At 37.7% G+C, this 16,915-nt stretch overlaps 1 protein-coding gene across 1 annotated transcript; it reads left to right on the forward strand.

Moving 5' to 3' along the window:
* The first annotated feature begins 14,114 nt into the window (after positions 1–14,114).
* On the forward strand, positions 14,115–15,093 carry LOC124615992. The gene is made up of 2 exons (XM_047144202.1): positions 14,115–14,154; positions 14,232–15,093. Coding segments are annotated over exons 1-2 (306 nt in total). The 5' UTR covers positions 14,115–14,152; the 3' UTR covers positions 14,536–15,093.
* Positions 15,094–16,915: the final 1,822 nt, after the last annotated feature.

Consider the following 16,915-nt stretch of genomic DNA (forward strand, 5'->3'; position numbering starts at 1 on the left):
ATGCAATTTCTGTGTTGCATCGTCAATACGAAGGTCCAAGGTATACAGTAAACCTGAAGTAAAGCATCGGAAACTAAAACTGGACTCACAGGAGAGGTTCAAATCATAGAAACTTAGAGTGTCAGTCCTCTTGTACTTAAGTCGGCATTGTGCGTTTTGCGAAAAAATTCGGATGAAATTTCTGTGTTTCATCGTCAATAAGAAGGTCCAAGGTGTACAGTACACCTGAAGTGAAGCATCGGATTCTAAAACTGGACTCACAGGAGGGGTTCAAATCATAGAAAGTTAGAGTGTCAGTCCTCATGTACTTAATTTGGCTTTGTGCCTTTTGTATCAAATTCGGATGCTATTTCTGTGTTTCATCGACACTAAGAAGGTCCAAGGGATACAGTAAAGCTGAAGTGAAGCATCGGAATCTATAACTGGACTCACAGGAGAGGTTCAAATCATAGAATGTTAGAGTTTCAGTCCTGTTGTATTTATTTCGGCATTGTGCCTTTTGTATTAAATTCGAATGCAATTTCTGTTTTTCATCGACAATTAGAAGGTCCAAGGGATACAATAAACCTGAAGTGAAACATCGGAATCTAAAACTGGACTCACAGGAGAGGTTCAAATCATAGAAAGTTAGAGTGTCAGTCCTCTTGTGCTTAAGTCGGCATTGTGCCTTTTGTATTAAATTCGGATGCAATTTCTGTGTTTCATCGTCAATAAGAAGGTCCAAGGGATACAGTAAACCTGAAGTGAAGCATCGGAATCTAAAACTGGACTCACAGGAGAGGTTCAAATCATAAAAAGTTAGAGTGTCTGTCCTCTTGTATTTATGTCGGCATTGTGCCTTTTGTATTACATTCGGATGCAATTTCTGTTTTTCATCGACAATTAGAAGGTCCAAGGGATACAGCAAACCTGAAGTGAAGCATCGGAATCTAAAACTGGACTCACAGGAAGGGTTCAAATCATAGAAAGTTAGAGTGTCAGTCCTCTTGCACTTAAGTCGGCATTGTGCCTTTTGTATTAAATTCAGATGGAATTTCTGTGTTTCATCGTCAATAAGGAGGCCCAAGGGATACAGTAAACCTAAAGTGAAGCATCGGAATCGATACTGGACTCACACGAGTGGTTCAAATCATAGAAAGTAAGAGTGTCAGTCCTCTTGTACCTAAGTCGGCATTGTGCCTTTCGTATTGAATTCGGATGCAATTTCTGTTTTTCATCGACAATAAGAAGGTCCAAGGGATACACTAAACCTGATGTGAAGCATCGGAATCTAAAACTGGACTCACTGGTGAGGTTCAAATCATAGATAGTTAGAGTGTCAGTCCTCTTGTTCTTAATTCGGCATTGTGCCTTTTGTATTAAATTCAGATGGAATTTCTGTATTTCATCGTCAATAAGAAGGTCCAAGGGATATAGTAAAGCTGAAGTGAAACATCGGAATCTAAAACTGCACTCACAGGAGATGTTCAAATCATAGAAAGTTAGAGTGTCAGTCCTCTTGTACTTATGTCGGCATTGTGCCTTTTGTATTAAATTCGGATGCAATTTCTGTGGTTTATCGTCAATAAGTAGGTCCAACGGATACAGTAAACCTGAAGTGAAGCATCGGAGTCTAAAACTGGACTCACAGGAGAGGTTCAAATCATAGAAAGTTAGAGGGTCAGTCCTCATGTATTTAAGTCGGCATTCTGCCTTTCGTATTAAATTCGGATGCAATTTCTGTCTTCCATCGTCAAAAAGAAGGTCCAAGGGATACAGTAAACCTGTAGTGAAGCATCGGATTCTAAATCTGGACTCACAGGAGAGGTTCAAATTATAGAAAGAAAGAGTGTCAGTCCTCTTGTACTTAAGTCGGCATTGTGCCTTTTGTATTAAATTTGGATGCAATTTCTGTGTTTCATGGTCAATAAGAAGGTCCAAGGGATACGGTAAATCTAAAGTGAAGCATCGGAATCTAAAACTGGACTCACAGTAGAGGTTCAAATCATAGAAAGTTAGAGTGTCGGGCCTCTTGTCCATAAGACGGCATTGTGCCTTTTGTATTAAATTCGGATGCAATTTCTGTGTTTCATCGTCAATAAGAAGGTCCAAGGTATACAGTAAACCCTAAGCGAAGTATCGGAATCCAAAACTGTTCTCACAGGAGAGGTTCAAATCATAGAAAGTTAGAGTGATAGTCCTCTTGTACTTAAGTCTGCATTGTGCCTTTTGTATTAAAATCGGATGCAATTTCGGTGATTCATCGACACTAAGTAGGTCCAAGGGATACAGTAAACCTGAAGTGAAGCATCGGAATCTAAAACAGGACTCACAGGAGAGGTTCAAATCATAGAAGGAGAGAGTGTCCGTCCCCTTGTACTTAAGTCGGCATTGTGCCTTTTGTATTAAATTCGGATGCAATTTCTGTGTTTCATCGTCAATAAGAAGGTCCAAGGGATACAGTAAACCTGAAGTGAAGCATCGGAATGTAAAACTGGACTCACAGGAGAGGTTCAAATCATAGAAAGTTAGAGTGTCAGTCCTCTTGTATTTATGTCGGCATTGTGCCTTTTGTATTAAATTCGGATGCAATTTCTGTTTTTCATCGACAATTAGAAGGTCCTAGGGATACAGTAAACCTGAAGTGAAACATCGGAATCTAAAACCGGACTCACAGGAGGGGTTCAAATCATAGAAACTAAGAGTGTCAGTCCTCATGTACTTATGACGGCATTGTGCCTTTTGTGAAAAATTCGGATGAAATTTCTGTGTTTCATCGTCAATAAGAAGGTCCAAGGTGTACAAAACACCTGAAGTGACGCATCGGATTCTAAAACTGGACTCACAGGAGGGGTTCAAATCATAGAAAGTTAGAGTGTCAGTCCTCTTGCATTTATGTCGGCATTGTGCCTTTTGTATTAAATTCGGATGCAATTTCTGTTTTTCATCGACAATTAGAAGGTCCAAGGGATACAGTAAACCTGAAGTGAAACATCGGAATCAAAAACTGGACTCACAGGAGAGGTTCAAATAATAGAAAGTTAGAGTGTCAGTCCACTTGTACTTAAGTCGTCACTGTGCCTTTTGTATTAAATTCGGATGCAATTTCTGTGTTTTATCGTCAATAAGAAGGTCCAAGGTATACAGTAAACCTAAAGTGAAACATCGGAAACAAAAACTGGACTCACAGGAGAGGTTCAAATCATAGAAACTTAGAGTGTCAGTCCTCCTGTACTTAAGTCGGCATTGTGCCTGTTGTATTAAATTCGGATGAAATTTCTATGTTTCATCGTCAATAAGAAGGTCCAAGGTATACAGTACACCTGAAGTGAAGCATCGGAATCTGAAACTGGACTCACAGGAGGGGTTCAAATCATAGAAAGATAGAGTGTCAGTCCTCTTGCACTTAAGTCGGCATTGTGCCTTTTGTATTAAATTCGGATGCAATTTCTGTGTTGCATCGTCATTAAGAAGGTCCAAAGGATACAGTAAACCTAAAGTGAAGCATCGGAAACTAAAACTGGACTCACAGGAGAGGTTCAAATCATAGAAACTTAGAGCGTCAGTCCTCTTGTACTTAAGTCGGCATTGTGCCTTCTGTGATAAATACGGATGAAATTTCTGTGTTTCATCGTCAATAAGAAGGTCCAAGGTATACAGTACACCTGAAGTGAAGCATCGGATTCTAAAACTGGACTCACAGGAAGGGTTCAAGTCATAGAAAGTTAGAGTGTCATTCCTCATGTACTTAATTTGGCATTGTGCCTTTTGTATCAAAGTCGGTTGCTATTTCTGCGTTTCATCGTCAATAAGAAGGTCCAAGGGATACAGTAAACCTGAAGTGGAGCATTGGAAACTAGAACTGGTCTCACAGGAGAGGTTCAAATCATAGAAATTTAGGGTGTCAACCTCTTGTACATAAGTCGGCATTGAGCCTTTTGTATTAAATTCGGATGCAATTTCTGTTTTTCATCATCAAATAGAAGGTCCATGGGATACAGTAAACCTGAAGTGAAGCATTGGAATCGAAAACAGGACTCACAGGAGAGGTTCAAATCATAGAATGTTAGAATGTTAGTCCTCTTGTACTTGAGTCGGCATTGTGCCTTTTGTATTAAATTCGGATGCAATTTCTGTGTTTCATCGTCAATAAGAAGGTCCAATGTATAAAGTAAACCTGAAATGAAGCATCGGAGTGTAAAACTGGACTCACAGGAGAGGTTTAAATTATAGCAAGTTAGAGTGTGAGTCATCTTGTACTTAAGTCGGCATTGTGCCTTTTGTATTAAATTCGGATGCAATTTCTGTGTTCCATCGTCAATATGGTGGTCCAAGGGATACAGTAAACCTGAAGTGAAGCATCGTAATCTAAAACTGGACTCACAGGAGCGGTTAAAATCATAGAAAGTTAGATTGTCAGTCCTCTAGTACTTAAGTCGGCATTGTGCCTTTTGTATTACATTCGGATGCAATTTCTGTGTTTCATCGTCAATAAGAAGGTCCAAGGGATACAGTAATTCAGAAGTGAAGCATCGGAATCTATAACTGGACTCACAGGAGAGGTTCAAATCATAGAAAGTTAGAATGTCATTCCTCTTGTACTTACGTCGGCATTGTGCCTTTTGTATTAAATTCGGATGCAATTTCTGTGTTTCATCGTCAATAAGAAGGTCCAAGGTATAAAGTAAACCTGAAGTGAAGCATCGTAATCTAAAACTGGACTCACAGGAGCGGTTCAAATCATAGAAAGTTCGAGTGTCAGTCCTCTAGTACTTAAGTCGGCATTGTGCCTTTTGTATTAAATTCGGATACAATTTCTGTGTTTCATCGGCAATAAGAAGGTCCAAGGGATACAGTAAACCAGAAGTGAAGCATCGGAATCTAAAACTGGACTCACAGGACGGGTTTAAATGATAGAAGTTTAGAGTGTCAGTCCTCTTTTACATAAGTCGGCCTTGTGCCTTTTGTATCAAATTCGGATGCAATTCCTGTGTTTCATCGTCAATAAAAAGGTCCAAGGTATACAGTAAATCCTAAGTGAAGCATCGTAATCTAAAATTGGGCTCACAGTAGAGGTTCAAATCATAGAAAGTTAGAGTGTCAGTCCTCTTGTACTTAGGTCGGCATTGTGCCTTTTGTATTAAATTCGGATGCAATTTCTGTGTTTCATCGTCACTAAGAAGGTCCAAGGAATACAGTAAACCAGAAGTGAAGCATCGGAAACTAAAACTGGACTCACAGGAGAGGTTCAAATCTTAGAAAGTTAGAGGGTCAATCCTCCTGTACTTAAGTCGGCATTGTGCCTTTTGTATTAAATTCGGATGCAATTTCTGTGCTTCATCGTCAATACGAAGGTCCAAGGTACACAGTAAACCTGAAGTGAAGCATCGGAATCTGAAACTGGACTCACAGGAGAGGTTTAAATCATAGAAAGTTAGGGTGTGAGTCCTCTTGTGCGTAAGTCGGCATTGTGCCTTTTGTATTGAATTCGGATACAATTTCTGTGTTTCATCGTCAATAAGAAGGTCCAAGGTATACAGTAAACCTGAAGTGAAGCATTGGAATCGAAAACAGGACTCACAGGAGAGGTTCAAATCATAGAATGTTAGAGTGTCAGTCCTCTTGTACTTAAGTCGGCATTGTGCCTTTTGTATTAAATTCGGATGCAATTTCTGTGTTTATCGTCAATAAGAAATTCCAAGGGATACAGTAAACCAGAAGTGAAGCATCGGAATCTAAAACTGGACTCACAGGAAAGGTTCAAATCTTAGAAAGTTAGAGTGTCAGTCCTCTTGTACTTAAGTCGGCATTGTGCCTTTTGTATGAAATTCGGATGCAATTTCTGTGTTTCATCGTCAATAAGAAGGTCCTAGTGATACAGTAGAGTTGAAGTGAAGCATCGGAATCGAAAACTGGAATCACAGGAGAGGTTCAAATCATAGAAAGATAGGGTGTCAGTCCTCTTGTACATAAGTCGGCATTGAGCCTTTTGTATTAAATTCAAATGCAATTTCTGTTTTTCATCATCAATCAGAAGGTCCATGGGATACACTAAACCTGAAGTGAAGCATTGGAATCGAAAACTGGACTCACAGGAGAGGTTCAAATCATAGAAAGTTAGAGTGTCAGTCCTTTTGTATCTAAGTTGGCATTGTGCTTTTTGTACTAAATTCCGTTGCAATTTCTGTGTTTCATCGTCAATAAGAAGGTCCAAGGGATACAGTAAACCAGAAGTGAATCATCGGAACCTAAAACTGGACTCAAAGGAGAGGTTCAAATCATAGAAAGTTAGAGTGTCAGTCCTCTTGTACTTAAGTCGGCATTGTGCCTTTTGTATTACATTTAGATGCAATTTCTGTGTCTCATCGTCAATAAGAAGGTCCCAGGTATACAGTAAACCTGAAGTGAAGCATCGAAATCTAAAACTGGACTCACTGGAGAGGTTCAAATCATAGAAAGTTAGAGTGTCAGTCCTCTAGTACTTAAGTCGGCATTGTGCCTTTTGTATTAAATTCGGATGCAATTTCTGTGTTTCATCGTCAATAAGAAGGTCCAAGGGATACAGTAAACCTGAAGAGAAGCATCGGAATCTAAAACTGGACTCACAGGAGAGGTTCAAATCATAGGAAGTTAGAGTGCCAATCCTCTTCTGCTTAAGTCGGCATTGTGCCTTTTGAATTAAATTCGGATGCAATTTCTGTGTTTCATCGTCACTAAGAAGGTCCAAGGGATACAGTAAACCTGAAGTGTAGCATCGTAAACTAAAACTGGACTCACAGGAGAGGTTCAAATCATAGAATGTTAGAATGTTAGTCCTCTTGTACTTGAGTCGGCATTTTGCCTTTTGTATTAAATTCGGATGCAATTTCTGTGTTTCATCGTCAATATGGAGGTCCAAGGGATACAGTAAACCTGAAGTGAAGCATCGTAATCTAAAACTGGACTCACAGGAGCGGTTCAAATCATAGAAAGTTAGATTGTCAGTCCTCTAGCACTTAAGTCGGCATTGTGCCTTTTGTATTACATTCGGATGCATTTTCTGTGTTTCATCGTCAATAAGAAGGTCCAAGGGATACAGTAATTCAGATGTGAAGCATCGGAATCTAAAACTGGACTCACAGGAGAGGTTCAAATCATAGAAAGTTAGAGTGTCATTCCTGTTGTACTTACGTTCGCATTTTGCCTTTTGTATTAAATTCGGATGCAATTTCTGTGTTTCATCGTCAATAAGAAGGTCCAAGGTATAAAGTAAACCTGAAGTGAAGCATCGGAATCCAGAACTGGACTCACAGGAGAGGTTTAAATCATAGAAAGTTAGAGTGTGAGTCATCTTCTACTTAAGTCGCCATTGTGCCTTTTGTATTAATTTCGGATGCAATTTCTGTGTTTCATCGTCAATATGAAGGTCCAAGGGATACAGTAAACCTGAAGTGAAGCATCGTAATCTAAAACTGGACTCACAGGAGCGGTTCAAATCATAGAAAGTTAGAGTGTCAGTCCTCTAGTACTTAAGTCGGCATTGTGCCTTTTGTATTAAATTCGGATACAATTTCTGTGTTTCATCGGCAATAAGAAGGTCCAAGGGATACAGTAAACCAGAAGTGAAGCATCGGAATCTAAAACTGGACTCACAGGACAGGTTTAAATGATAGAAGGTTAGAGTGTCAGTCCTCTTTTACATAAGTCGGCCTTGTGCCTTTTGTATCAAATTCGGATGCAATTCCTGTGTTTCATCGTCAATAAAAAGGTCCAAGGATTACAGTAAATCCTAAGTGAAGCATCGGAATCTAAAACTGGGCTCACAGTAGAGGTTCAAATCATAGAAAGTTAGAGTGTCAGTCCTCTTGTACTTAGGTCGGCATTGTGCCTTTTGTATTAAATTCGGATGCAATTTCTGTGCTTCATCGTCAATACGAAGGTCCAAGGTATACAGTAAACCTGAAGTGAAGCATCGGAATCTAAAACTGGACTCACAGGAGAGGTTTAAATCATAGAAAGTTAGGGTGTGTGTCCTCTTGTACGTAAGTCGGCATTGTGCCTTTTGTATTGAATTCGGATGCAATTTCTGTGTTTCATCGTCAATAAGAAGGTCCAAGGTATACAGTAAACCTGAAGTGAAGCATCGGAAACTAAATCTGGACTCACAGATGAGGTCCAAATCATAGAAAGTTAGAGTGTCAGTCCTCTTGTACTTAAGTAGGCATTGTGACTTTTGTATTAAATTCGGATGCAATTTCTGTGTTTCATCGTCAATTAGAGGGTCCAAGGTATACAGTAAATTTGAAGTGAAGCATCGGAATCTAAAACTGGACTCACAGGAGAGGTTCAAATCATAGACAGTTAGAGTGTCAGTCCTCTTGTACTTAAGTCGGCATTGTGCCTTTTGTATTACATTCGGATGCAATTTCTGTGCTACATCGTCAATAAGAAAGTCCAAGGTATAAAGTAAACCTGAAGTGAAGCATCGGAATCTGAAACTGGACTCACAGGAGAGGTTTAAATCATAGAAAGTTAGAGTGTGAGTCATGTTGTGCTTAAGTCGGCATTGTACCTTTTGTATTAAAAATCAGATCCAATTTCTGTGTTTCATCGTCAATAAGAAGGTACAAGGTATACAGTAAAGCTGAAGTGAAGCATCGGAATCTAAAACTGGACTCACAGGAGAGCTTCAAATAATAGAAAGTAAGAGTGTCAATCCTCTTGTACTTAAGTCGGCATTGTGCTTTTTGTATTAAATTCGGATTCAATTTCTGTGCTTCATCGTCAATAAGAAGGGCAAGGGGTACAGTAAACCTGAAGTGAAATATCGGAATCTAAAACTGGACTCACAGGAGAAGTTCAAATCATAGAAACTTAGAGTGTCAGTCCTCTTGTACTTGAGTCGGCATTGTTCCTTTTGTATTAAATTCGGATGCAATGTCTGTGTTTCATCGTCAATAAGAAGGTCCAAAGTATACAGTAAACCTGAAGTGAAGCATCGGATTCTAAAACTGGACCCACAGGGAGGGTTCAATTCATAGAAAGTTAGAGTGTCACTCCTCTTGTACTTAAGTCGGCATTGTGCCTTTATTATTAAATTCAGATGGAATTTCTGTGTTTCATCGTCAATACAAAGATCCAAGGGATTTAGTAAACCTGAAGTGAAGCGTCGGAATCGAAAACTGGACTCACAGGAGAGGTTCAAATCATAGAATGTTAGAGTGTCAGTCCTCTTGTACTCAAGTCGGCATTGTGCCTTTTGTAGTAAATTCCGATGCAATTTCTGTGTTTTTATCGTCAATAACAAAGTCCAAGAGATACCGTAAACCTGAAGTGAAGAATCGGAATCGAAAACTGGACTCACAGGAGGGGTTCAAATCATAGAAATTTAGAGGGTCAGTCCTCTTGTACATAAGTCGGCATTGTGGCTTTTGTATTAAATTCGGATGCTTCTTCCGTGTTTCATCGTCAATAAGAAGGTCCAAGGTATACAGTAAACCCTAAGTGAAGCATCGGAATCTAAAACTGGACTCACGGGAGAGGTTCAAATCATAGAAAGTTAGAGTGTCAGTCCTCTTGTACTTAAGTCGGCATTGTGCCTTTTGTATTAAATTCGGATGCATTTTCTGTGTTTCATCGCCACTAAGAAGGTCCAAGGGATACAGTAAACCTGAAGTGTAGCATCAGAAACTAAAAGTGGACTCACAGGAGAGGTTCAAATCATAGAAAATTAGAGTGTCAGTCCTCTTGTACTTAAGTCGGCATTGTGCCTTTTGTATTAAATTCGGATGCAATTTCTGTGTTTCATCGACAATAAGAAGGTCCAAGGTATACAGTAAACCTGAAGTGTAGCATCGTAATCTAAAACTGGACTCACAGGGAGGGTTCAAATCATAGAAAGTTAGAGTGTCAGTCCTCTTGTACTTAAGTCGGCATTGAGCCGTTTGTATAAAATTCAGATGGAATTTCTGTGTTTTGCCGTCAATAAGAAGGTCCAAGGGATATAGTAAACCTGAAGTGAGGCATCGGAATCTAAAACTGGACTCATCGGAGAGGTTCAAATCATACAAAGTTAGAGTGTCAGGCCTCTTTTCCTTTAGTCGGCATTGTGCATTTTGTATTATATTCAGATGGAATTTCAGTCTTTCATCGTCAATAAGAAGGTCCAAGGGATACAGTAAACCTGAAGTGAAGCATCAGAATCAAAAACTAGACTCACAGGTGAGGTTCAAATCATAGAAAGTTAGAGTGTCAGTCCTCTTGTATTAAAGTCGGCATTGTGACTTTTGTAATACATTCAGATGCAATTTCTGTGTTTCATCGTCAATCAGAAGCTCCAAGGGATACAGTAAACCTGAAGTGAAACATCGGAATCTAAAACTGGACTCACAGGAGATGTTCAAATCATAGAAAGTTAGAGTGTCAGTCCTCTTGTACTTAAGTCGGCATTGTGATTTTTGTATTATATTCGGATGCAATTTCTATGGTTCATCGTCATTAAGAAGGTCCAAGGGATACAGGAAACCTGAAGTGAAGCATCGGAATCTAAAAGTGGACTCACAGGAGAGGTTCAAATCATAGAAAGTTAGAGTGTCAGTCCTCTTTCTACTTAAGTCGGCATTGTGCCTTTCGTATTAAATTCAGTAGTGGAGCATGGGGCTTCAAGCAGCAGCGACGTCACAGCCTATCTCTGACGTCACAACAACGTAATGATGACGTCACAATGACGTAATGATGATGTCATAATGATGTAATTATGACATCACATTCTCAACCTATCTATGACGTCATAATGACGTAACTATGACGTCATAATGACGTTATGCTTATTTCCGCATGTTTTGATACTGACCTTACATAATATGACATCTTTAGCTCACTGCAAAAATTTTTTTATGAAGTTATGATATACTTTGTGGACTTTTGCCAACAGCGTTGACCTTATTTCCACATGTTTTGATACTGACCTTACATAATATGACGTCTTTAGCTCACTGTGATAGTGTTGACAGTGCCACAACCTACATAGCTATATTTTGTTAAGTCACGATGATGGCATGGTGACGTACTTGATGGCACTGACCTTACGTAAAATTCACACACACACACACACACACACACACACACACACACACACACACTGAAGTGACATTGAATTTTTTCATATATTCTGCACGTATAAAGAACATCAGACGTGTGTAAATGACATCACTTTTCTCTAATTACACAACTCAATATGACACAACGTGCCATTGCTAATGAGCTCCATCGTAGTGCTCGAAAAGTGTATCCTAGGCGAGCAGTTATTACCAAAGGACTTGATGACTTGCATCAAGCTGATTTAGTGGAAATGAGTGCATATTCTAAATACAATTCAGGTTACAAGTATATACTAACACTGATTGATGTGTACTCGAAATATGCTTGGGCAGTTGCTTTAAAGACCAAGTCTGGAGATGAAGTTACAAAAGCTATCAAGAAATTGTACAAACACAGTGAGAGAGTACCCGCATTTTTACAAACAGATTTTGGAAAAGAATTCTATAATTCAAAATTTAAAATGTTAATGCTGCAACTTAACATCCATCATTATTCTACTTATTCCAATCTGAAGGCTTCAGTTGTTGAACGTTTCAACAGAACATTAAAAGGACTAATGTTTAAAGAATTTACAGCTACAGGCTCTTACAGGTGGATTAACATTCTACCACATTTAATTGATAAATATAATAGAACAAAGCATTCCACAATTAAGATGCGACCTTGCGATGTTAATGATAATCACCTTTTATCCACAGTATATAATAAAATACGTACCATAGACAAATCAAAGCAGAAATTTAAAGTAGGAGAGTTCGTAAGAATCAGTAAAAACAAAGCCATTTTTGATAAAGGATACACACCAAATTGGTCTACAGAAATATTTAAGATAATTGGAGTCCAAGAAACAAATCCTAGGACATACACTCTGCAAGATTTTGAACTAAATAATATTGCTGGTGCGTTTTATGGTCATGAATTACAAAAAACAAAATACCCCAATACTTATCTAGTAGAGAAAGTATTGTACAGGAAAGGAAATAAAGCATTTGTGAAATGGTTAGGTTTTGATAGAAAACATAACAGTTGGATTACAGTAACATAACATGTAATTTTATTATATAAAATTACAGTTTTTTTAAAGAATTATATAAAATTACAGTTATGTTTTAAAGATATACTAAACGAACAACTGCTTCTTCAAGTTCTTAATAGTTATACCACAGATGCACACCATCAAACAACACATCAGGAATTTTTAAAGCATTTACAAAAAAGGTCTGAATACTAGGAAATGAAAATAAGCTTCACAGTTTTCACAGGATTCACAATTGTCTATCAGTTCACACTTGCCTGTTCTAGTATGGGTCCATCACACTCTTTACACCACACTGTTTGGCATCATTTTTTAAGTAGTACTCTTTGTACCACTTCACCAGCAGATTTGTGTTCAATTTCGCAGTTACTGGTTGGTACCTGCCAATACCATTCAGCATACGTAGAGCATGTAGTGAAGGGCAGCCTTTCTCCTCCGCATTAGTTATTAGGCAGTCAGGTAAGAACTCTCTTACCCATTTCACTTTTTCAGTACCTTTAACAAGTACAATGCAGTTTGTTGGTACCACTGATTTGATGGAGTTTAATGCACTATCTAGCGAGACTCCAACTGAATTAATGTTGTAGTGGTGATGGTTCTCTGCCAACCATTTTGCTGATTCGATATCAAGTTCATAATGCGGTGTTGTACATTGAAGAATGTAGCTTCCAGAGGCAAACACTGTTCCATCATCGCACAGCATTTGGAATGCTAAGTCCTTAGGAACAAATTCATTCGCACATGTCTTGAAGCCTTGACAGTCAAAGATTACAGTATACATCTTGAAAGAAGTTTACACACACACACACACACACACACACACACACACACACACACACACACCAGAATGGTGAAGAGTGAACTGACTAATATGCTTCACAAATTTGTGGTATAAATACATTTTAGTTTGGTTGAGGAGATAATTTACAGATAAATAAATATAACGCCTTTAGCTCATTGCAATGTCGTAAATAGCTTCCACTTTATTCCCTCTTCCAAGGGCTGGCTATATAATAAAGAGCTGAGTATTTTTAAGCAGTGTGTTGACCCTATTGTCAACCTTTTGCATACGCTAAACATTTCGTTAGGCAACAGACTGATACCACTTATCGATTAATTATGAGTTGCTGGTTGGAACTAAGACCACCAGCTCGCTGACCTATGAATAACCTTTTTCAAAGGGTGTTTCCTCACGGAGTTAACAAATCATTAGTTTTATTGACCTATGTAGATAACCCTATGCTTGTGGTAAACATTTCGTCAGCCAAGAGACCAGTATTGCATATCGTTTATTTAGCAGATACTGGGTGTAATTAAGACTACTAGCTCGCTGACCTATGGATAACCCTTTGCATGTGATAAAATTTCATCAGCCAGCAGGCTGAGGTCACAGTTCAAGATGCTGACCTGATGGATAATCTGTAAACATTTCGTTAGCCAACTGGCCGGTATCAAATCGATTAATTAGCAGGCTTTCTGTTATAATTAAGGCTGCTAGACTGTTGACCTATGGATAACCCTGTGCATGTGGTAAAAGTTTATCAGACAGACCAGAATCGCATATCGTTTAATTAGCAGACACTGGGAGTAATTAAGACTACTAGCTCGCTGACCTATGGATAACCCTTTGCATAGGGTAAAATTTCATCAGCCAGCAAGCTTACATCACAATTCAAGCTGTTGACCTGATGGATAATCTGTAAACATTTCGTTTGCCAACTGGTTGGTATCACATCGATTAATTAGCAGGCTTTCAGTTATAATTAAGACTGCTAGACTGTTGACCTATGGATAACCCTCTGCGTGGGACACAAATTTCATCAGCCTGCATGCTGATGTCACATTTCAGCACATTGACCTAATGGATAACCTTTTAGTTTTGTAGAAGCTGCAAAGCATTACATCTTCTAACCTTCTGGATAACCTTTTAAGTCAAAAAAGTGGAACTTTAGAGATATCCTGGTGGAGTGTGTATATAAGCTCATTCACAGATCAGAGAAGTTAGAGTTCTACAAGTCAATAGCTGTGTTATTGATCTTGCTTCAAAGACCTACCAAAATGTAAGTATATGTATTGCTTTAAGCATAGTTAAGCATCAACATAAACATGAAATAGTTTATATTATATCTTAAGATAGGAATCCTTCATTGCAGAACCTTAATGCTCTTGGCAGTGGGGCTAGCATACAGAAGGCAACAACGAGGTTGTCAACATTACCTATAAATGAGAAGTTCATAATACTACGAGCAAAAAGGGTTACTACACCCTTTGGTCCAGCGGTGCTTGTGGAATTAGAAAGCACAAAAGTCTTTCTTCCTACTCGGTTTTCTAAGATGAGCGATGAAGATTTGGAGTACCTCAACAGTGGAAAAGTTCATTTAACATATACTGGAAGAGTTGAGGAAAATAATATGGACACAGTTAGTTTTTGTGTAGACTAAGAAGAGTGTTTATAGTGTGTTTTATAGTGTGTCTTGTAGAGTGTTTTATAGTGTGACTAATTACTTTGCGTTTAGAAAGAAGAAAAATGTCTTTAGAATTTAATAAAGTATGTGCACATGGGAATGTGAAGGTTGTAGATGTCAACAGTTTTGTGGATGATGGGTGTGATAGAAAACTTAAAGATGAGGATACACTCAACTTCAGATTTAGATTACACAGTGTCAGTAACAATTTTTTAGAATATAAAAGGCTTCTGGAAGAAGTAATTTTGAAAGAAATAAATGACAAGTTCTGTAAAGGTGAGCATTACTTAGCTTATCTGAGATACAGCAAACTCCAGTGTACTTATGAGACTGAACTTTTCGTATTCAATCCAAAAGAACTTGGAGTACACTACTTCAAAGAATTGTTATATATATTACAGACATCTTCGATATCAGATTCTGTGTTCTGTAGATATGACCAATGTGAAGCAGAGTATCATTTGAAAACAGATTTCTCAAACAGAGAAATCAAGTGTGTATATTCAAATTGTAAGCAATTACTTCTCGGTACAGATAGACTGTACAAACTGTGGGGGCATGGCAACTAGTGCTCTACCGCAAAAGCGAAGAAGTGAGCAAGCAGATGTAGAATTAGAATGGACTGATAGACAATCAGCATTCCGAAAACGTATTTGTACTGGTGAAATATATAATCATAACATTCAAGACCCACGACTTTTTTTGGAAAGGTGTTTTCCATTGTTTAAAACAAATGTTGAAACAAAACATCAGGCTTTGAAAATCAATTGTTCTCTTTTGTGCATATTCCTCTCACCAATATCTGCTGAGGAAAAGGAAATTTATATTTCTTCTAAAAATAAAGAGTTTTTTATTTCTGATGATATATATGCATGGTACACAGAACATGTTGTGGAGGCAATCATGAAAAAATTTGATTCATTTCAAGAGAGAGATTCAGGTTTAGCATTAAAGGAAATTGTAAAGCTTTGTGTAAATCTTAATGTAAATAAAGGCTTTCGAGTTGGGGGGAATCATGAATTGCCTGATGTAATTAGAGACAAGAGAGCAGTAGTTAGCATACATAGCAGTGATAATGAATGTTTTAAATGGGCAGTGTTATGTGCTTTGTATCCAGTGAAACAGAATAAATATAAGTTGTCTAATTATAAAAAATTTGAAAATGAACTTAATTTTACTGGAATTCCATTTCCAATGGAGTTTAAATATCTTACTCAATTCGAGAGGCAGAATCCAGGTATATCAGTTAATGTCTATGGAATTCAGTATGATAATGGTGATTGGATGGTTGCAAGGAAAAATATTACTCAAAATAAAGAGTTTAATTTTGTACCTATACATATAAGCAAACAAAGATATAATAGGCATGCAAATCTATTAGTACTTCAAACTGATTTTTCTAATATTTATCACTTCTACTGCATAACCAATCTATCTCGTTTGATGAGATCTTCACTAACAAGCCATAAACAATCGATTCACTTCTGTGAAAGATGTTTGTGTTACTTTTACACAGAGGATAAACTGAAGGTGCATTTGGAAGATTGTATTAAATTTCAGGCTGTGAGAACAGTAATGCCAAGTAAAGAAACTAAAACTATACAATTTCAAAACTACTGCAATAAGGAAAAGGTACCATTTGTTATTTATGGTGATATTGAATGTATGTTACAACCTCTCACAACATGTTCTCAAAGTAGTGAGAGATCTCATTCAGAACCTGTTCATGTTCATGTTCCATACAGTGTTGCAATGTATGTACATTGTACTCATGATGAAAAATATTCCAATTTTTACTTGTATAGAGGGTTAGATTGTATGAAGTGGTTTACTGATAATCTAAATGCAATTTCGGACAATATATTACAGTACTTTAAGAATAAAAAGCAATTACAGATGAATGATCAGGACAAAGAGTTCTTTGAAAACGCTAAAACATGCCATATATGTAAAAAACACTTCCTTACAACTGATGTAAGAGTCAAGGATCATTGTCATTTTACTGGAAAATTTCGTGGAGCAGCACATCAATCTTGTAATTTAAATTATAAGCCTAGTGTGATAATACCAGTAATATTCCATAACTTAACGAACTATGATGCTCACTTTCTTATAAAAGATTTATGTGAATGCAAGGTATCTGATGAGGAGAAAGAAATTTCAAAAAAGAATGAAAGCCGTGTCACCTTAATACCTACAAATACTGAAAAATACAAGTCATTTACAAAATATGTGAAAAAAGTAATAGGTGATAAATCATTTGGCTTCATTAAATACCGATTTATAGACTCTCTAAATTTTTTAGCTTGTTCATTAGAAAAATGTGTCTCATATATGGATAAATGCTCTTTACAAT

The sequence above is a fragment of the Schistocerca americana genome, chromosome 5 (genome assembly GCF_021461395.2).
Source record: "Schistocerca americana isolate TAMUIC-IGC-003095 chromosome 5, iqSchAmer2.1, whole genome shotgun sequence".
NCBI classification, from domain to species: Eukaryota; Metazoa; Arthropoda; class Insecta; order Orthoptera; family Acrididae; genus Schistocerca; species Schistocerca americana.